This window comes from Carex rostrata, chromosome 15 (genome assembly GCF_964058835.1).
Source record: "Carex rostrata chromosome 15, lpCarRost1.2, whole genome shotgun sequence".
NCBI classification, from domain to species: domain Eukaryota; kingdom Viridiplantae; phylum Streptophyta; class Magnoliopsida; order Poales; family Cyperaceae; genus Carex; species Carex rostrata.
Genome location: NC_135932.1, coordinates 2,662,112 through 2,683,866, shown reverse-complemented (window position 1 = coordinate 2,683,866; position 21,755 = coordinate 2,662,112). Strand labels below are relative to the sequence as shown.

At 34.7% G+C, this 21,755-nt stretch overlaps 3 protein-coding genes across 4 annotated transcripts in view; 2 read left to right on the top strand and 1 right to left on the bottom strand.

Annotated features, from left to right (window-relative positions):
* Nucleotides 1-132, bottom strand: part of LOC144566088 (histone-lysine N-methyltransferase ASHH1-like) — a 52,682-nt gene extending 52,550 nt beyond the window's left edge. Inside the window, exon 1 of the mRNA XM_078315957.1 lies at nucleotides 4-132. The gene's annotated coding sequence lies outside the window, so the exon portion shown is untranslated. The remainder of the gene's footprint in view (nucleotides 1-3) is intronic.
* Nucleotides 133-16,591: 16,459 nt separating this feature from the next.
* LOC144566489 (ethylene-responsive transcription factor RAP2-6-like) lies at nucleotides 16,592-18,352 on the top strand. Of its 2 annotated transcripts, none has more exons than XM_078316521.1 (2): nucleotides 16,592-16,825; nucleotides 17,832-18,352. In XM_078316521.1, exons 1-2 carry the CDS (start codon nucleotides 16,630-16,632, stop codon nucleotides 18,164-18,166), a joined length of 531 nt encoding a protein of 176 aa, XP_078172647.1. In that variant the 5' UTR covers nucleotides 16,592-16,629; the 3' UTR covers nucleotides 18,167-18,352. The 2 variants fall into 2 exon arrangements, with proteins under 2 accessions (XP_078172647.1, XP_078172645.1); XM_078316519.1 differs by having other exon boundaries at nucleotides 17,766-18,351.
* Nucleotides 18,353-20,187: 1,835 nt separating this feature from the next.
* On the top strand, nucleotides 20,188-21,755 carry COP9 (COP9 signalosome, subunit CSN8). Its single transcript, XM_078316522.1, has 5 exons — nucleotides 20,188-20,387; nucleotides 20,471-20,550; nucleotides 20,654-20,835; nucleotides 20,962-21,069; nucleotides 21,459-21,755. The coding sequence occupies exons 1-5, from the start codon at nucleotides 20,304-20,306 to the stop codon at nucleotides 21,596-21,598; spliced, it is 594 nt and encodes a 197-aa protein (XP_078172648.1). The 5' UTR covers nucleotides 20,188-20,303; the 3' UTR covers nucleotides 21,599-21,755.

Sequence of the window (21,755 nt, the reverse complement as noted above, 5' to 3'; positions counted from 1 at the left end):
TACCTCGTATTGTTTCTGAGTCTCTGAGACAACGAAAGAGCGGGGATGTTCGCGCAGGACGAACAACAAAAAGAAAATGTTTTAGAAAAGAGGAATTGAAAGAGGAGGCAAAATACTTAGGTCAGATATCTCTAAAATCTGAATCGAACTTGATAATTATGCGCTAAAAAACCGAAGGCCCAATTTCCTTTATAAATATTAATTTGGGCCTCTCTTTTAAAGGCCCATATTGTGGCTTTTCTCCTTTATTCTCTCTCCGTATTCAACAAAATGAAAAATATTAGCACTTGAAACATGCCGATTTTTTTAAAAATACCCACCCAAAAAAAGATTTTATTAAAAATAACCAGACTTCAGTCAAATTTTTAAAAATGCTCAAACCGTGAATTTTTTCCGCGGCCCGGAATTTTTATTCCGGGCCGCGGAAAAAATTCGCGACCCGAAAAAAAAAAAAAAAAATTTTTTTTTTTTCCGACCGCGGATATTTTCCACAGCCCAGATTTTTTTTTTTTTTTTAATTTTTTTTTTAGAGTTTGGAGTTAGGAAAATAATATTTTTTTGGAATTTTTTGTCCAACTTTGCATCTCTAATTAACATATCAAAACACTTCCAAAAAACATGAAAATTTACCGACATGTATTCTTGACTTCATAGAATAAGACTGTGAAGTTTCATACAAAATCTCAAAACAGACCGTGAGATATCGGCTCTCAAAAATTGCCCGCACTGCTGAAGGAGTGCTTCTGAGCCCAATTTTGCACCTCTGGTTAACATACCAAAGAACCTCAAAAAAGTATGAAAATTTACCGACATGCATTTTAGACTTTATAGAACAAGACTGTGAAGTTTTATACAGAATATCAAAACAGATCGTGAGATATCAGCTCTCAAAAATTGCCCGAACTGCTGAAGGAGTTCTTCTGAGCTCAACTTTGCACCTCTGGTTAACATATCAAAGCACCTTCAAAAATCATGAAAATTTACCGACTTGCATTCTTAACTTCATAGAACAATACTGTGAAGATTCATACAAAATCTCAAAACAGACCGTGAGATATCGGCTCTCAAAAATTGCCCGAACTGCTGAATGAGTGCTTCTGAGCCCAACTTTGCACCTCTGGTTAACATATCAAAGCACCTTCAAAAATCATGAAAATTTACCGACATGTATTCTTGACTTCATAGAATAAGACTGTGAAGTTTTATACAAAATATCAAAACAGATCGTGAGATATTGGCTCTCAAAAATTGCCCGAACTGCTGAAGGAGTTCTTCTGAGCTCAACTTTGCACATTTGGTTAACATATCAAAGCACCTTCAAAAATCATGAAAATTTACCGACTTGCATTCTTAACTTCGTAGAACAATACTGTGAAGATTCATACAAAATCTCAAAACAGACCGTGAGATATCGGCTCTCAAAAATTGTCTGAATTGTTGAAGGAGTGCTTCATGATTTTTTTGATATGTTAATTAGAGATGCAAATTTGGCCTCAGAAGCACTCCTTCAGAGAGAGTTCAGTTTTGTTATGTTTGAGTTTTGATTTGTTATGTTTAGTTTTATTATCTTCTTAGTATATGTTTTATTATGTTTTAGCTTTTAGTTTTGTTATGTTTCATTATTTCACGGTCTATTTTGAGTTTTTGTATGAAACTTCACAGTCTTGTTCTATGAAATCAAGAATACATGTCGGTAAATTTTCATGATTTTTGAAGGTGCTTTGATATGTTAACCAGAGGTGCAAAGTTGGGCTCAGAAGCACTCATTCAGCAGTTCGGACAATTTTTGAGAGCCGATATCTCACGGTCTGTTTTGAGATTTTGTATGAATCTTCACAGTATTGTTCTATGAAGTTAAGAATGCAAGTCGGTAAATTTTCATGATTTTTGAAGGTGCTTTGATATGTTAACCAGAGGTGCAAAGTTGAGCTCAGAAGCACTCCTTCAGCAGTTCGGGCAATTTTTGAGAGCCGATATCTCACGATCTGTTTTGATATTCTGTATAAAACTTCACAGTCTTGTTCTATAAAGTCTAAAATGCATGTCAGTAAATTTTCATGCTTTTTGGAGGTGCTTTGGTATGTTAACCAGAGGTGCAAAATTGGGCTCAGAAGCACTCCTTCAGCAGTGCGGGCAATTTTTGAGAGCCGATATCTCATGGTCTGTTTTGAGATTTTGTATGAAAATTTACAGTCTTATTCTATGAAGTCAAGAATACATGTCGGTAAATTTTTATGCTTTTTGAAAGTGTTTTGATATATTAATTAGAGATGCAAAGTTGGACAAAAAATTCCAAAAAAACATTATTTTCCTAACTCCAAACTCTAAAAAAAAAAAAAAAAAAAAAAAAAATCTGGGCCGTGGAAAATATCCGCGGTCGGAAAAATTTTTTTTTTTTTTTTTTTCGGGTCGCGAATTTTTTCCGCGGCCCGGAATAAAAATTCCGGGCCGCGGAAAAAATCCACGGTTTGGGCATTTTTAAAAATTTGGCTGAAGTCTGATTATTTTTAATAAAATCTTTTTTTGGGTGGGTATTTTTAAAAAAATCGGTGAAACATGCGAGTAATAAATAACTAATAATGCTCGTAATTAGGGGTGCAAAAAAAATTCGTGATTCGATTCGAGTTCGATTTGCAAAAGTTCGAAAAAAATTCGATTCAAAAATAATTCGATTCGAAATTAATTCAAACCGGTTCGATTCGAAATTAATTCAATTCGAATTCGAACCGGGCATGGTTCGATTCCATAGAATTGTGAATCTGGTATGGTTCGAATCTCCGATATTAATCTGAACCGTCCATTTAATTTACGATGAACGTTCCCTCTCGCTCTCACTCTCGTAGCGCTTAAATCTAACCTAGCCGACTTTCGCTCCTCTCTCCTCCAGCGCTCTCTCCTCTCACGCTCTCTCCTCCGATATTTCTTACCATAGACCTGGATACTTCTTCCTGTTACGCCTCTCTCTTCTCCTTTGACTGGCGCTTAAACCTAACCTAACCAAGCCCTCCGACTCGCGGAGCTCTCTCCTCCTGTTACGCTGATGAGTTTCTTCTTTATGAATAATTGTTTTTTAGCTTTTGGTTTTGGAGACCACAGTCATCATTCTTTATGAATAATTGTTCAGATAAAGCAAGGATCTCTCATTCCTTGGATTTCGAACTACATAAAATTACTGAAAATTGGTTCTCTGTCTCAATTTTGAACTCATTTCGAATCAAATCGAATTAGTTCGAATTATATCGAACCGAATTCGAACCTGTCTGTTAGGTTTGAAATCATTTCAATTTCGAATTCAAATTTGAACTTGAGCAGATTCGATTCGGTTTGGTTCGTTTGCAGGCCTACTTGTAATCAATGGGAACTGGAGAGTACAGGAACCAGATAAAAATTATAATATTGTACAATACAAAGTAGCACGCCATTCATGAAGTCTTTGTGCTTCATTTCCAGGTATTTCTCTTTATGTTTTATTTTTTTTATGCTGATCTTGATCTCTCGGAGCCACGTAATCAGGTATTACACATCCTGACATCCGAATATGAATATTCTATTTATGAAGAGGAAGGAAAAAGATACCAATTGGGCAACGTGACGCACATGCTTGTAATTTTACTAGAATAAATAAAAACTGAGCAACTTTGGTAAGTAAAGAATGAAATTAAAGAAATTGGCACCCACCTTTAGCTTGTTCTTTTCTTAAAATTGAAATAGATTTATGATTTGTTATAATTGCACATTGCAAAAGTTGGTCTTTATGTATCAACAACTTTAGCAAGTGACCATAGGCATATTCATTTCCGCAATTCATCGTAGTTTTAATTTATAAGATACTTTCATTGTTTTGATATTATTTTACTTTGACGTCCTTATATAAGTTGATAATTGTAGATGCTGATGTAAAAATTTCATCCAAATTGCTAAAAAATACAAGCATATATTAGTAATTGTTCTAATTTATGCAAAATCAATTATAATATAATCACATCAAAATTAGTTTATGATTGATATATATTTGAGTAAAAGTTAAAACTACGTATATTTGTCAATTAGTTGTGGGGAATAAATTTAAATTTTGAATAGAGCTATTTAATCAATAGTTAGTAATCACTAATTATTGTTTGAGTTTTTTTTTTCCATTTTAATTGCTTATATTGATGTGATAACTACGGCATCAAATGGACCCGATCTCCATATCCTAAGGTCACAATATATATATATGAGTAAAGCTAGGGTGTGATGTGCTCATCAAGAGGGTTTGGTGAGCACAACTCCAAAAGTATATCAGATTGACTTTAAATATTGAATCCAAACTGTTGAAATCCATGTACTTCATGAGTGATGCATGTACACGCAAAATTTTGAAAGTTTCGAGTTTATTTGCTACAAGGTCAAGCGGTCAAAGGAATGAACATTTTATAAGTTAATTTATAAGTTATTTTATATATTCAATTTTTATCATTTTTTGACCGCTTGACCTTGTTGTAAATAAACTCGAAACTTTCAAAATTTTGCATGTACATGCATCACTCATTAAGTATATGAATTTTAACGGTTTGGATTCGGCATTTGAAGTTGATATGATATACTTTTGAAGTTATGCTCACCAAACTCTCTTGGTGAGCATATCACACCCTAGCTTTACTCTATATATATATATAGTAAGGCTACGCTACTTCGCGAATTAAACGGGCTGTTTTAAGTCACGCTCATATCTCTAGTTTTAAAGTCCAAATAGACGATCCAAACCGTTAGATGTTTAATCTATATTAAAATGTGCTTGGAGACCAAATTTTACATTTTTTGAAAAAAATTTTACTATTTATTAAGATGGTTTGAAAATCGCTGTTTTTTAATGGTGCAGAATTTTAATAAAAACAATGATTTTCAAACCATCTTAATAAATAGTAAAAAAATTCCAAAAAAATATAAAATTTGGTCTCCAATCACATTTTAATATAGATTAAACATCTAACGATTTGGATCGGCTATTTGAACTTCGAAACTAGAGATATGAGCGCGAATTAAAACAACCCGTTTAATTCGCGAAGTAGCGTAGCCTCTCTCTCTCTCTCTCTATATATATATATATATATAGAGGTTGGTTATTCTACTTCCATAAGCATATGTGGACATATGCTTATAACTCATTTTTGCATTTTTAATGTCCAAATGGTCGATCTAAAGCGCTCAACATGTTCTCCATGTTAATATGTGCTTGGAGACCAAATTTTACATTTTTTTGAAATTTTTTTACTATTTTTTCAGAATTTTTCAAAACAGTATAAAAAAATATGAAAAATTCTAAAAAACAGTATAAAAAAAAATGAAAAACCTGTTTTGAAAAATTCTGAAAAAATAGTAAAAAAATTTCAAAAAATGTAAAATTTGGTCTCCAAGCACATGTTAACATGGATAACATGTTGAGAACTTCAGATAGATCATTTGGACATTGGAAACACAAAAACGAGTTATAAGTATATGCCTGCATATGCTTATGGAAGTAGAATAGCCAACCCCTCTCTCTGTATATATATATATATATATATATATATATATATATATTTTATAAGTGGATAACCACTTGTTTCATTAGAAACACAGATGTTCATACAAAAGAGATACAATTCTATTTCTTTCTATCAGAAGGATTACTATCCCAAAGGAACCATCATCGGATTCTATCAATTATAATTCTGATACCAGCTGGAAGTTTATAAATAGATAGCCAATATAATGGAATTGATGTGAGGACATAATTCAAAATATTTCTTTTTAGATCTGGACCATTCGATTAAAATTCAGATCAATTCAGTTCGAGATAAAATGCAATGAGTTCGGAAGTGGAGCCAAGCTTTCAAGTTATGGAGATCAATAAAGATCAATCATATAAAATTTTCATGCTATGAATATAGGTCAATTTTATTATACTTTTTTTTTGGTAAAAAGACTGCAAGGCCCGTTTCATTTCAAAACTAGTAATGTTTACAAATTAAAGGAAGTTAATGAAAACCATTGCCAATGTTTAGGGACCCGGCTCCTGGCAAAAAAAATATACAGTAGTGGGAATGCAACCCCTAGCAAAATAACAGACTGTTTGCATAGAGTAAACACATAACATAACAAAATATATTGAAGTAGCCACCTAAAATCCAAAAAGTTGATCTTTGAGGCTATGTAGAGTGAATCTGGCAGCAACCTCCTTGGTGGAGGAACTGGTTTCCTCTTCAAAGGAGGAGGACAGTTGTGTTGTAGGGGTAGAGTGAATAGCTTGCACTGGAATGAGAGTGGTGTCTGATGGTAGCCACTGGTTAAGTTTTGCATTATACTCTCCAAGTCCTTGGCAAGTAGAGTTTTTAAGCTTCCATAGCCATTTTGTGAGCATGGCAATATTCATGTGGTCAATGTTGAGGATACTCATTTCTCCTTATTGTTTGGCAATACAAATGGTAGGCCAATTAAGCAATGCATACCATTTTTTGTTGGTACCATAACCTTGCCAAAGAAATTTTCTCCTTAAAGCATCATTTTTTTTTTTGTAAAACTATAACTGGGACTCTAAACAAGGAAAAAACATATAATGGGACTGAGGAGAGAGTAGAGTTGAGAAGAGTGAGTCTACCACCAATGGAGAGTAGTTGATATTTTCAACTTTGTAATTTGTTAGTAAGTTTGGTAAGCAAGAAGTCACATTCCTTAACAGGTAATTTCCTATTATGTAATGGAAGGCCTAGGGATTAGAAAGAGAATTTCTCAATTTTACATCCAAAGATGGCAGCAACATTTTGTGCGAATTCAGTATCTATGTTAATGTGGAATAGTCCAGTTTTGGTGAGAATTCTAATATCATATAAAGTTTGAAAGCCTTGCATGGTCCATGACACTTTTTCTAAGTTATTTAGAGAAGCTGAGAGGAAGATGATATTGTCATCAGCATAGTGACAATCAGGACCAGTCCCGAAGATTTTGGAGTCCGGGGCGAAAGAAAATTTTGGGTCTTTATATATACCAATCTTGTAAAAAATGGTCTTAACGGCCAATTATATGCTTGTTTAATCGATAATGGCAGTCAAACCGTTATGAATACACTTATCGGATTCTCAATTATTCCCAATTATTTTTTCATTAAATAAATGTGTTACTGACACATGTAAAGTGCGTGTGTATTGTTAAGCGTAGTGTCATGTTATAATAATATAACTAAGTTAAATTTAAGTTAAATTGTTCACATAATTCTGATTAATCGACCGCATACTGATTAATTGCTTGACGGTATCCCGTCATTATAGGTGCTATCGGGTCGGGTCGGGTCCAGATACTATTATATTTGAACCCGTATCCTAAAAGTGTTCGGATCTGAATTTCGATCCATATACTTATTTGTTTCAAATCAGGTCGAGTTCGAATCCGGATCCGAATACTTATCTACCCGAAGATAGTTCGGGTCCAGTCTTTCGATTCCATATAGATAGATATCCATAACTTGTTTGTAGATTATCGGGTCCGGTTCAGATACGGGGCGGTTCCAGATCCGGTGTGGGTATATGTCATAACTGTTAGTCTATAATAATCTAGAAGTCAATAATACGATAAATTATCACAGAGCTTTGTTCATGAATTGAATGTTTATTTATATATCATTTTGTTGCCTTGAGTATTATTGAAATTATGGATCATTTCGAGTTCATGACTGAAATTGTGAAACTCCATAATATATATAATATATACTCTTAAAAGTCACTGACCAAGGTAATTAGCAGGAACACTAATTACCGCGATAAGGTTAGCATGTGGATTAAAAGATGGTTAAGTTTTACAAACCACCTGACACGAGATGTCATTTTAATCACATGGATACATGTTCTAGGAACATAGTATTTGACAGACCCCGAATGAAACATTAAATAGAATTGTGTTCGTGTCATTTATGTTTTCATTCAGTGTCAAGTTCTACAGTATGAGGTATTTATCGTTCCCACTAAGAAATACGTATGTGTGAGTGTTATCTAACGCTGTCCGTAAAAAGCAGTCATAACGGTAGCATTTCCATATGTATAGCTTAGCTGAGGAAGTGATAGTCTACCAAGAATACTATTTGTCCCTCGTATCTCTATACGAGCTATAGCATCACTGGGCCCCTTGGTAGAGTTAGATTATCTGCATGCGGTATAATTACAAGAGTAATTATATTTGATAATCTACTCAAGATCAAGAAAAGATACAGTTAGCAAGGATGACACACATCTACCTTGAAACTGATCTGATAGCTATGAGACAGAAGAACAGACACAAGTAAATTGTTTACTGGATCGTGATATTGTACAGTACATCATCATCTGTGTAATTGGATGGTCATAGTGTATACTGCCAGATGCCTCCTATGATTACAGTAGATACGGTTATGTCTACTTGATGAGACATAAGTCTGAATCCTTTGACAAGTTCAAAGAATTCAAGACTGAAGTAGAAAATCAATTGAACAAAAGTATTAAGGCTCTACGTTCTGACCGTGGAGGCGAATACTTAAGTTTTGAGTTTAAAGAGTACTTAAAGGAATGTGGGATAGTCTCGCAGCTCACATCTCCGGGGACACCACAGTGGAACGGTGTTTCTGAGAGACGGAATCGAACTCTGTTAGACATGGTTCGTTCCATGATGAGTGAAGCCACACTTCCGAAATCATTCTGGGGGCACGCACTAGAAACTGCTGCACGAACAATAAATATGGTTCAATCCAAGTCAGTAGAAAAGACTCCATACGAGTTATGGTTTGGGAAACTCCCAAATATGTCTTATCTTAAAATATGGGGTTGCGAAGTATTTGTCAAACGCCTGACGTCTGGCAAACTTGATCCCAAGGCTGACAAGTGCTTCTTCGTAGGGTATCCTAAGGAAACGAAAGGATATTACTTCTATCACCAATCCGAGAACAAAATAGTTGTTGCTCGTGATGGTAGATTTTTGGAGAACGAGTTTCTCGCAAAAAGAAGTAGTGGGAGTAATGTAATACTTGAAGAAATTCAAGATACATCACACAATATAATATCTGATACAGATCAGATAAACCCACCTCTTGATTTTTCGGCTGATGAGCATCTAGAAGTACCAAATCCACAAGTAGTTATGGATGAGGTTCTAGTCCCGAGCTCAAGTACTTCAATGCAAGTTGAAGAAGAACTAGATCCGCAGACCGTTGTGGATCAAGTTCAACAGCCCGAAGAACAAGTGCTACGTAGGTCAACAAGAGCAGTCCATGCACCCGAGAGGTACTTGGGACTGCACGAGATCTCAGTCTATGACACTGAAGATCCTTTGACCTATGCGGAAGCAATGGATAGGCCCGACTCCGATAAATGGCTGGAGGCCATGAGATCCGAAATACAGTCCATGTATGACAACACGGTCTGGAACCTAGTTGTACCACCTGATGGGGTAAAACCCATAGCCAACAAGTGGGTTTTCAAAATGAAAACAGACATGGATGGTAAGATGACTATATACAAAGCACGGCTAGTAGCGAAAGGTTTCAAACAGATTCTCGGTGTAGATTATGATGAAACTTTTTCGCCCGTGGCTATGTTTAAGTCAATTCGGATACTCCTAGCAATTGCCGCATTTCATGATTATGAAATATGGCAAATGGATGTCAAAACCGCCTTCTTAAATGGAAATTTAGAAGAGGATGTGTACATGACACAGCCTGAGGGTTTTGAAGATTCAAAGAATGCTGAGAAGGTGTGCAAGTTTCTTAAATCTATTTATGGACTGAAGCAAGCATCACGGAGTTGGAATCTTCGATTTGACGAGGAAGTCAAAAAGCTTGACTTCGTTAGATGCGAAGAAGAACCGTGTGTATACAGAAAGACTAGTGGGAGTGCCATCGCTTTTCTTATCATATATGTAGATGACATACTACTAATGGGAAATGATATTCCTCTTTTGCAACAAGCCAAGTCTTCGTTGAAGAAAGTATTTTCAATGAAGGACTTGGGCGAGGCTGTCTATATACTAGGCATAAAGATCTATCGAGATAGATCAAATAGACTTATAGGTTTAAGTCAAAGCACGTACATTGACAAAGTGCTGAATCGGTTCAGCATGCAGGATTCTAAGAGAGGATTCCTGCCAATGTCACATGGTGCTCAGCTAAGCAAGACTCAGTGTCCTTCGACAACTGATGAGCGAAGCAATATGAGTAGAGTACCATACGCTTCGGCTATTGGCTCTATCATGTATGCCATGTTGTGCACTCGCCCTGATGTCTCGTACGCTTTGAGTGTGACAAGTAGATATCAGGCTAATCCAGGGAAAGAGCACTGGATTGCTGCAAAGAATATCCTTAAGTACTTGAGAAGAACTAAGGATATGTTTCTCGTCTATGGTGGTGATTCCGAGCTTGTGATTAATGGTTACACTGACGCCAGTTTCCAAACTGATCGTGATGACTCAAGGTCACAATCTGGGTATGTATTCATACTCAACGGTGGTGCTGTGAGCTGGAAGAGTTCAAAGCAAGAGACTACAGCAGACTCAACCACCGAAGCAGAGTACATAGCTGCATCCGAGGCAGCTAAAGAGGGTTTCTGGATCAAGAAGTTCCTTAGCGAACTTGGAGTGGTTCCCAGTGTTCAAGGCCCTGTGGACCTCTACTGTGACAACAATGGAGCTATAGCTCAGGCCAAGGAACCGAGATCGCACTCGAAATCCAAGCATGTTCTACGCCGTTATCACCTGATACGAGAGATCGTAAATAGAGGTGATGTAAAGATATGTAGAGTTGACACAGTCAGCAACACAGCTGATCCACTTACAAAACCTCTTTCTCAAGCCAAGCACCAGCTGCATACAGCTTCTATGGGTCTGAGACACATAGGAGATTGGCTATGAGTTTTTCTTTAGATCTACGAGATTTTAGAATACTAGAGATTTGTATAAGTAGGACCTACGATGATTGGCTCCTAGCTTAAGTGGGAGATTGTTAGTCTGTAATAATCTAGAAGTCAATAATACGATAAATTATCACAAAGCTTTGTTCATGAATTGAATGTTTATTTATATATCATTTTGTTGCCTTGAGTATTATTGAAATTATGGATCATTTCGAGTTCATGACTGAAATTGTGAAACTCCATAATATAGATAATATATACTCTTAAAAGTCACTGACCAAGGTAATTAGCAGGAACACTAATTACCGCGATAAGGTTAGCATGTGGATTAAAAGATGGTTAAGTTTTACAAACCACCTGACACGAGATGTCATTTTAATCACATGGATACATGTTCTAGGAACATGGTATTTGACAGACCCCGAATGAAACATTAAATAGAATTGTGTTCGTGTCATTTATGTTTTCATTCAGTGTCAAGTTCTACAGTATGAGGTATTTATCGTTCCCACTAAGAAATACGTATGTGTGAGTGTTATCTAACGCTGTCCGTAAAAAGCAGTCATAACGGTAGCATTTCCATATGTATAGCTTAGCTGAGGAAGTGATAGTCTACCAAGAATACTATTTGTCCCTCGTATCTCTATACGAGCTATAGCATCACTGGGCCCCTTGGTAGAGTTAGATTATCTGCATGCGGTATAATTACAAGAGTAATTATATTTGATAATCTACTCAAGATCAAGAAAAGATACAGTTAGCAAGGATGACACACATCTACCTTGAAACTGATCTGATAGCTATGAGACAGAAGAACAGACACAAGTAAATTGTTTACTGGATCGTGATATTGTACAGTACATCATCATCTGTGTAATTGGATGGTCATAGTGTATACTGCCAGATGCCTCCTATGATTATAGAAGTTAAAACAGTTTTAATTCTATTTACCAACATAACACAGATCCTATTGGGTCACACCATATAGGAGTTAATCGGAGAATCTTATTGTAATTGATTATAAATTGGTTATGATCAATATTAAGATGGTTATAATTAATTATACGTGTTATAATTAAATTATATTTGTCATGTTAAAAATGACAAAGCAAAAACTAATGGTTATAATTAGTTATACTTGGTATAATTAATTATAATTAATTGTACGTCATTTAGAATGACAAACAGAAACACAGGTTTGTTTATAAACGTGTTTGACATGTTGTATAAAAATTACCAAACGAAAACCGTAAACGAATATAATTGTACATGACAATTATACATATTTGATATTGGATAGTTACTATTTACTATTCCTTTGGGTTAATGGGTTTAGAATCCATTAAACTAATCTAACCAATATGAAGTTGCAAAATCAAATTTGAATGCCACATCCAAAATGGCAAAAATGTAATTTTGTCAAGTACGGGGGTATTTCGGTCTTTTGGCGAACCTCCTCATTTGCCTATAAATATAGGGGCATAGGTGAAAGAGAAAAACCACTAATTCACGTGTTAATCTGATTACTTCGTTAATTGGATTTCTCTCTTTCTCTATTTACGGTTTTTCGATTGGTGAATAGTGTTTTACCGAATTTTCACGGTATTTCAGATTTGGTTTAATTAGCAAATCTGAATGAAACGAATTTTTCGATGAATAGTGTTTTTGCATAATACCGCGGTTTATAGTATTTCTGGCAAAAGAAATAAACCGCTCTCTGGTTAGTCCTGGTGGATAACTAATAGAGGTATCACACGTGTGATACTCCGAGTCGATTCCTTCCCTGGTGAGGCTCTACTCGCTCGGTCTGCATTCCAACTGTGATTTGGAAACAAGGTATAAACATGTTATAGTAATCTATTTAATTGATAAGTAGATTTAATGTTTTAGAAAATCAATTATGGAGTAGATCTGTAAATAGGATTAAACGAATCTTTTTGATTCATTTAATCCTTAGCTTAAGGTAGATGTAAAAGTTTTGTTTTACTCTTTCCGCACCTTAAGCATATAAATTGGTTTGAACAGTCAAAACCCCAACATGATTAACCAATGGGTTTGAACAGTCAAAACTCCAACATAATTAATCAATGGGTTTGAACAGTCAAAACCCAACAACAACTCCAAAGCATTTGAAAAATCATTTACATTTAAATATAATAATTTCTTAAACATCTCATATCATAAATCATTATAATATAAATTAAAAACTACTGCAAAATAAAAATTATACTATTGATCTTGTTCATAAATAATAAAAGATACCATGCTACATAACACAATAAAAATAATAACTCTATGGTTGAAGAAGAGATATAATTTTTAGAAAGTAAAATATTGGAGATGACGATTTCCTTTTCTATGGTTCAAAAAATCTATGAATGAAATACTAATAATTTGTAAAAATGACATATCAATGAGAGCAATAAATTTTCATTATTATACAGAGGATATTAAGGCAAATATTGAAGGATGTATTCATAGCAATAAATTTTACTTAAAAAATTAATGTGGCTGTTATGAAAGGAATAAATTTGGCATTTATCTGTGTGTATAAACATAGCGAATATGTGATTGCATTATATTTTCTCACATTCGAGTTGTAAAAAAGTACTGGGCTCACCACGGCTTATGCAAAAATTAATATGCAAAGTTGTATTTTTTATTTTAATAGTTATTAATATATGTTTTATCGGGTATTTATATGGGTATCGGATCATATTTGGTTATGGGTCGGATAATTAAATAAAATCCATATCCTACCCATTACAGTATCGGTTTCAGTTCAAATCCAGATTGGATATTAAATTATTAATTTTGTAACTGTACTAATAATTTAATCGGTTATATTTTTTAAACCATACCCTGTCCAAATTAATTGGATCCGGGTTGGATCCGGTTTGGTTCCAAATCGGATCCGAGTAAAAAGTAGCACCTCTGCCCGTCATTCGACAAGCGCATACCGTTATTTACAATACTGATATATACGATTTTTTTTATTGATATGCCAATAGATTATACCTATTTATAGAAAAGTTGGACCCTTTATATATTCAAAGTTTGGACTCTAATATTTTATTTATTTAATATATACATATTAATTTTTTTTAATATATGCAAAATAATTTTTTTTTCTTTTGGGCCCCCTTGAATCTTGAGGCCCGGGGTGATCGCCCTGGCTGCCCAGCACCAGGGCCGGCCCTGGTGACAATTTATCGCTGCTGCATGGTTGAGACAAGGGGGCCAATGCCAGAGATAAATTGGAGTTCTCCCCCTTTATTGAAGAGCTTGCTGAGGGTATTAGCAGCTAGAATATACATGAAAAGAGAGAGGGGATCTCTTTGCCTGACCTCTCTTTGACATTTAAAATAGGGGGTGAGTTGATTATTAATGTTAATGTAAGTTTGAGAAATATAAAGCCAGTGTTGGATCCAACTAATCCAAGTGGGTTCAAATTAAATTCCTACTGATCATTACCTCTAGAAGATAACCCCAATTGATTTTGTCATATGCTTTCTCAAAGTCAATTTTGATAATCACACCTGATTGTTAGTATGAATTGCGTGATGAATGATTATCTAAATTATATCTTTCAGGCAAGCACACAGATTGAGTATTATCAATTATTCTAGCCATGATAGGATCAACTCTTTTGGTAAGCAATATTTTAGACAAACTCTTAATGAGTCTGTATTGTTTGAGGTGAGTAGCTTCATGAACTTTGGGGATGAGACAAACTACAACTTTATTAAGATGGTTCATGTTGATCAATTGGTGGGAGTGGAATTGATGGCACATGATCATCAAGTCATGTTGGATTAGGTCCAAGAAACATTGATAAAATTTGTAACGAAAACCTTCAGGACCAATGGCACCATGAAATTTAGAATCAAAGACTGCATTTTTCAATTCCTCAAGTGAAAATGGAACTTCTAGGGATTGTTGTTCTACAGAGTTGGGTAAGTCATTCACATGCCAGAAATTAGGGTCTAAGGTAGCATATTTCACTCTAGGTTCTTCTAGAATTTTTCTTGTAGTAGTCTTAGGCATGTTTTTGAATATCATGTGTGTTTGTAAGCTCCTTAGACTTTGAGACAATCCTAGAAATCTTATTATGTTTTACTTTGTGAAAAAACTTAGTATTATGATCCCCTTAATCCATTTATTTTTAGACCGAAGTTTCCAATATTCTTCCTCTTCTAGGTATATCTGATCTAGGTTAGAGGTTATTGTTTTCCACAAATCAAATTCAGATGGGTAAGGGGTCTAGTTTTCTTAATCTGCTCTAATTCAAATATTGTTGCTAGAGCAGCTCTCTTGAGTTTTTTTTTTTTTTTGTTTCCATAATAATTCTTAGTCCAACCTTTAATTTTCTTTTTGAGGTGTTTTAATTTGGCTTTCCATTGTAGACCAAATTCACTGGTAGGGTCAACAGGTTTTTTCTCTCACCATTTGTGTATAAGTTGAATGAACTTGGGACAATTAGTTCATTCAGGATCAAATTTAAAAGGAGGGGAGGTTTGGATAGAGGAGAGGGCAATGGTATGAACCAAAGGAGCTAAGTGAAGAAATTTGACGGTGTGGAAATTGTTCTAAAGCATTAGTAATGAAAATTATATCTAACAAAGCATGATTTTTACCATTAGTTCAAGTATATTTCCTATTAGCTATGTGCATCTTAATCAGTGTATGATCTTGGACAAAAGTGTTAAACTTCCTACTAAGTCTGACATCAAAATTAGGTCTTGATTTTTCCATTCTAGATCTAATGACATTGGAGTTGCACATATATATCAACCAGGGTCAATTTTATAATATCCATAACATTTTATTTAAAATTATATAAAATGAGTTCTCTTAATATTTATGCGGATTCTAATTGGACGATCCTCTTCTAAAAACAAAAATTTGTTACCTTAGTCGATATGAATTCATCTCTTTCTCCATTTTCAACCTCTTTTATCCCACAATAAATTAAATGTGATGCCGTGGAACAGTTAAAAAGAAACTTGAATTAAATTTGAATTTTCAACCGGTTATTTTTCATGCATTTAAATCCTCTGAGGATGTGGTGGCTAGCCTGGTCAGGCACTGTTTTAATTTATCTATTTTGTGACTTATATGAGCACAAATGATTCTGACGCTTTCTCCTAAAGAAGATTATCCTTTAAATAAATTTCTTTTGCCTAACAGAAAGGGCACAACAACCTCCGTACGCAATTAAAACATATCTTTTTTATTATTTGTGCATGTTTTCCTTGTAGAAAAATATATAACCCATTTATAATATTTATATATTTTTCTATGGTCTAAGGCCCAAAATTTGGCAACAAAAACAGGGATTATTTTGTAATTATTATAGACATGCAATACGGGTTTCTGAAATTTGACAGATTGTTGGAGCTTCCACACACTAGTTTTGAAAATCAACAGAACAACAATAATACTACAATAAGGTTAATCAATTTAGCTTCTTTTAAAAGTTACAACTGGAAAAAATTTAAATTTATTTAGCGGTTTGATTTGACCCTCCGTGTTTGTTCTCTTCTGAATTCTCGTGCATGCGCATGCAGACATTATTTTCAATTACTCGAAAAAAGGTTACTTAATATTCAACCTTTCTAGAACCTCTCTTACCTATAAATTTCCAAGTTCGATCTCATCATCTGATCATTTCGATTATCGCATGTATTCATGATCTGATTTCTGTTAAAGAGCGCTTTCACATCATCTCCAAAAGGGACACATGAATAATCCAACAGAAGCTGGCTACATCTATCCTCCTCTGATGTTAACGGAGCACGGCCATGCAACAGAGATGTCAGTCATGGTATCTGCTCTGACACGTGTCATCTCAGGAGACAATAGCTTTGCTTCGAGTTCGAGCTCCAATCAGCCGTCGACCACCGCCAATGTATATGTACCAAGAGAGAGCCTTTTTGGTGAGTTTTCTTGTTATAGTAAATATAAATGCAAATATATCTATATATATATATATATATAGATAGAGGTTGGCTAAGATCAAAGTGGTAGTTTCTGAGCTTTAATACTAATAATTCGTTTTTCATTTGTCAAAGTTTAAAATATCGATCCGAACCGTTCAAGTTGTTCTCCATACTAAATTGTGCTTGGAGACCAAATTTTACATTTTTCTGAATTTTTTTACTATTTATTAAGCTACTTTGAAAATCGCTGATCCAACGGTGGCTTAACAAAACAGTAAAATCAGAAGCCACCGTTGGATCAGCTGTTTTCAAAGTGGCTTAATAAATAGTAAAAAAATTCAGAAAAATATAAATTTGGTCTCCAAGCACAATTTAATATGGAGAACAACTTGAACGGTTCGGATCGACGAGTTGAACTTTAAAAATTGAAAAACGAATTGGTAGCACCAAAGCTCAGGAACTACCACTTTGATCTTAGCCAACCTGTATATATATATATATATATATATGTGTGTGTGTGTAAGAATATAAGGCTAAGAAGGTTATAACGTATGATTACCTAAAGAAATAATCTAATTAGAGAATGCTATCAGTAAATTGGAAGTCTGATGTCTGAGATATTAATTCATATGAAAAACTATATATGATACATTGAAAGATACAATTTGCACATTACTTAGGCCTTTGGTTGGCGCTTTATACTTCTAAATCAAATTTCATGTTTTCTATTATGAATGCAAAATCATTGTAGACCTTTTTTTTTATCTACTCTGCCATGCAATTGTAGCTCCTGAATTTACTTTTTAGCCTGAAAATTTTGTTGGCATGGCACATCAGCACTGTGTTGAAACCTTCTTTTTAATTTGTTCCTCTTAATTAGATCAATTTCTTACATTACATGTATATATTTATATATACCCCTACATGTTATTAATAGTACAACAAGCAGGTCCAAATTTACTGAGTATTGTATGTGCACAAAACCCTACTCCATCTTTAGTAGATCCCCAGCCTTTAACAACCGGCACAGTCGAACAATCAGTGCCAAGAAAATACAGAGGAGTGAGGCGAAGGCCGTGGGGCAAATGGGCAGCTGAAATACGGGACCCACATAAGGCAGCACGCATCTGGCTCGGTACATTTGAGACTGCAGAGGCTGCCGCACAAGCTTATGATGCCGCGGCTCTCAACTTTAGAGGGTGCAAAGCAAAGCTAAACTTCCCTGAAAAAGTACCAGTATTGTTTCGACCGGGCGAACGTGTCAGGCCATATATGTCAGGCAATGCAAATGCAAATGCAATTGGAACAGAATATCATGTAAATGATTATAAACCCTAGATTGATGTATGTCAATATAGGAACTATAAAGTTAATGGATCTGAATTAGTTTTGTTCTTTGTTTTCCTTTTCATTTTTTAATAAGTTAGCATCTTGTTGGTATAATTTATTTATAATTAATTGGCAGGAAGCTTCCTGCCAATGTAACAATGTTAGCTGATGCATTTAATGTGACACGAATTGTAACGTAACTGTGTCTTGCATTGAAAGATAAACAAAGAAGATATATGCAGTCTGTGATCTGTTTTGAATATGGATCGATAAAGTATATGACTTACAATTTTTAAATTAATGTTGGTCATGATGTCATTTTCATACATGATTTCACACGTTTTATATGTTCAAAGAATAGAAAAGCTTTATTGATCTGTTGACCTGACCCAACATTCCGTTCACATACTATATTTGAAAATCATTTTTTAATTTCCTTTGAGGATCATATTTATTGTATGAAACATTTTCATTTCTCTTCTATTTTTATGAGACAAAATGTATCACAAGGTATTATGGTTGGTATAGCTAAAACATATATATAAAAAAAGGAGTAATGATTTTGCTTGTTCAAAAAGAAAAAAAAAATCATCCAGTACAAGATGGATCAAGATTCATTTTTTTTTTCACTTAAAAAATAACAAATCCTATCTATTTGAAGAGTGATCAATTGACCCTACGTCATTTTTAAAGCAAAAAAATGATGATCTTCGTGTTAAATGAGAGATATATAATAAAAAATTTCTCAACGATAGTACTTAACACCCTCAAAATTAGAAGAAGAAAAAACTGCAAATTAACGAATTACCACCCCGAGCAAATCTTCGTATATGTCATAAAAAGGAGTTTGGCTAGTATAACATCAGTGTCATTTCAACCTATATAACACCAACTCTAAAACCTATCAAATCGACTTCAAACGGTGAATCCAAACCGATCTACTTCATTAGTTGTGCGTTTACATGCAAAATTTATAACTTTTCGAATTTATTTAGTATTAAGTCAAGCGGTCAAATGTGTGAGTTTTTCAATTAATTTTAATACATTAATTTTTCAATATTTTTACCGCTTGATTTGATATTAAAATAACTCAAAAATATAAAAAATTTGTATGTAAACGCATTACTCATAATGTAAATCGGTTTGAACAGTTTGGATTAGTCGTTCAAATTCGATTTGATAGGTTTTAGAGTTGGTGTTATATAGGCTGAAATGACACTAATGTTATACTAGCCAAACTCCATAAAAAGACATGGGAACTGTTAGCACGTGAAAGGAAAATAAATCTGCTACGATCCTAATTAAGGGATTGTAGGTCCCTACAATTCTAAATCCAAACTTTAATTTGTTTTGACATTCATGCATAAAAAACAACTTCTATGAAGATTCGTACAACTTAAAAAACAAAAGGTTAGATTTAGAATTGTAAGGACCCTACAATCCTAGGTACCAAATTTATTTCCCACGTGAAAGTGTAGTAGAATAGCAAAATGAGACAGATCGATCGATATATCAACGGCTAGTTTGCTCAAGTAGCAAAACTTGGTGGCTTGAAACTTTGTTAAATGTAAAACTAAAAGAAAGAAAAAAAAAATGTCCAAAGATATACATATACTTGCATCCTGCAACTGCTAGAAGTTCGAAAAAGTTAACACCATTTATTAATTCTTTGTTTGAGCATTCGAGTTGAACTATAGCAGTGAGTTGTTTCTACAACGTACACGTATACATTCAATTCAAATCATCTGGAATACAAACTTTAAATCGTACGGTTGGATGTTGCGTGTTTGCTGCACTGTAAGAAAATCAGACGGTTTAAACATCTCTCCAACTATGCGCAATCAGGATCTCTTATTGAAACAGAATAGTCGGTCCAGATCTATCTATGTTCTATCGGGTCCTTAAAATGGAGAGGATCCGGACCGGCCTTTCTAGGCTCATATAGCCCAAATGTATTTGTATCTTCTCCCATCAACGGCCTATAAAAGCCCATTTACTATGATTTCTAAAATAGCCCGAGAGGAGAAGTGCTGCTTCTTCGACCATCGCCAGGCCTGAGGTAGACAGAGAGAGAGAGAGATCAAAGAGAGAAGAAACAAAGCCATTTGGTTTTTCTTGTAGAAATTAGAAGACCTAACGATCAACAATGGACCTGTCGCAACTGCACGATGCTCTCTCCTCCCAATCCTTTGACAAAATCGCTGACATCTGCGACGAACTTATTCTTCAGGCACGCACAATCAATTTCTCCTTTTAGGGTTTTTTCTGTTGCTTTGTTCTTTCTCGCAATTTCTAATTATTAGTTCTTATCAGGTCGCATCAACTGGCGTCGCCTACCATGAAGAGTGGCCGTACACGATACACCTCCTCGGCCACCTCTACATCCATGATCTGTAACGCTCCTCAATTCGCTTCTTCTCTTTCAACCGACCCTATTTAGGGTTTTATAATTGTTTGTGCGTTCTTTTTCCCTTACTAGCTTTTTGGAATAAACAGGAACAGTGCAAGATTCTTGTGGAAATCAGTGCCGCAAGGGATTAAGGAGACTCGGCCAGAACTTGTTGCTGCTTGGAAAATTGGGCAGTGTCTGTGGACTAAGGATTATGCTGGGGTTTACAATGCTGTTCGAGGTTTTGATTGGAGCCCAGAAGCTTCTGGAATCATTGCCTCCTTCTTAGGTTAGTTCTCTTTGCTGTCAGTCATTACATGTCTCAACTTTAGGGTTTTGCTTTTAGATATCAATTGTGGGAATTTATTGTACAAATATTGTATGTACTTAATGTGGCATTGTGTAAATCGTGCAGAGAACTACACAAGGAAGATGTTTGACCTTTTGACTTTTGCATATTCTACCATTACCGTCTCTGATGCGGCACATTTCATGGGAATGAGTGAAGAGGATGCTACTAAGTGTATGATGCTTCTCCTCTTTTGTACTTCGAATATTTAGTGAACTATGAATGATTATCTTTTCCTTTGTTGGGAAATTATCTCCAAAGTCATATAGTGGGCTTAATTATAGTCAATTTGAATCTAAGTAGCTTGGACCAGCATGTAGGTTGATTAAGAATACTTGCTTTTTGGTGAATTCTTATCAAGTGCCAAGGGAATTAACTAATAAATTTCACGTTTGCACTAGTACCCGTTGATTTCTGCTATCATCAAGAAGCGAACGATTCTTTCATTTTTTATTTTTATTGTTGCTCCTTTTCTGTATTTAAATACTTTTTTTTTCAGTTGGTAATCAACTAAATCATTCATTTATTTATTATGACATTGATTTGTGATTTTGTTAATGCAGATGCTGTAGAGCATGGATGGAGCCTAGATGCACCGACAAAAATGCTGACGGCTGTTAAACCAAAGATAGCCACTGAGCAGAAAGCCGACCCTAGTAAATTGCAACGCCTCACGGAATTTGTATTCCACTTGGAGAATTGATCGGGCAACAATTTTCTTTCTTTTGAGGTTTCTTTAGCTGTAGCTTGTGTTCACTGTTCTGGCATGCCAATGCCTGTTTTGAAAGGTTAATTTGGCTGTGCAGCTTGCTTCTTTTTTTAATCAAGATCACTCACCGGTATTGGTTATCTTCCAAAAA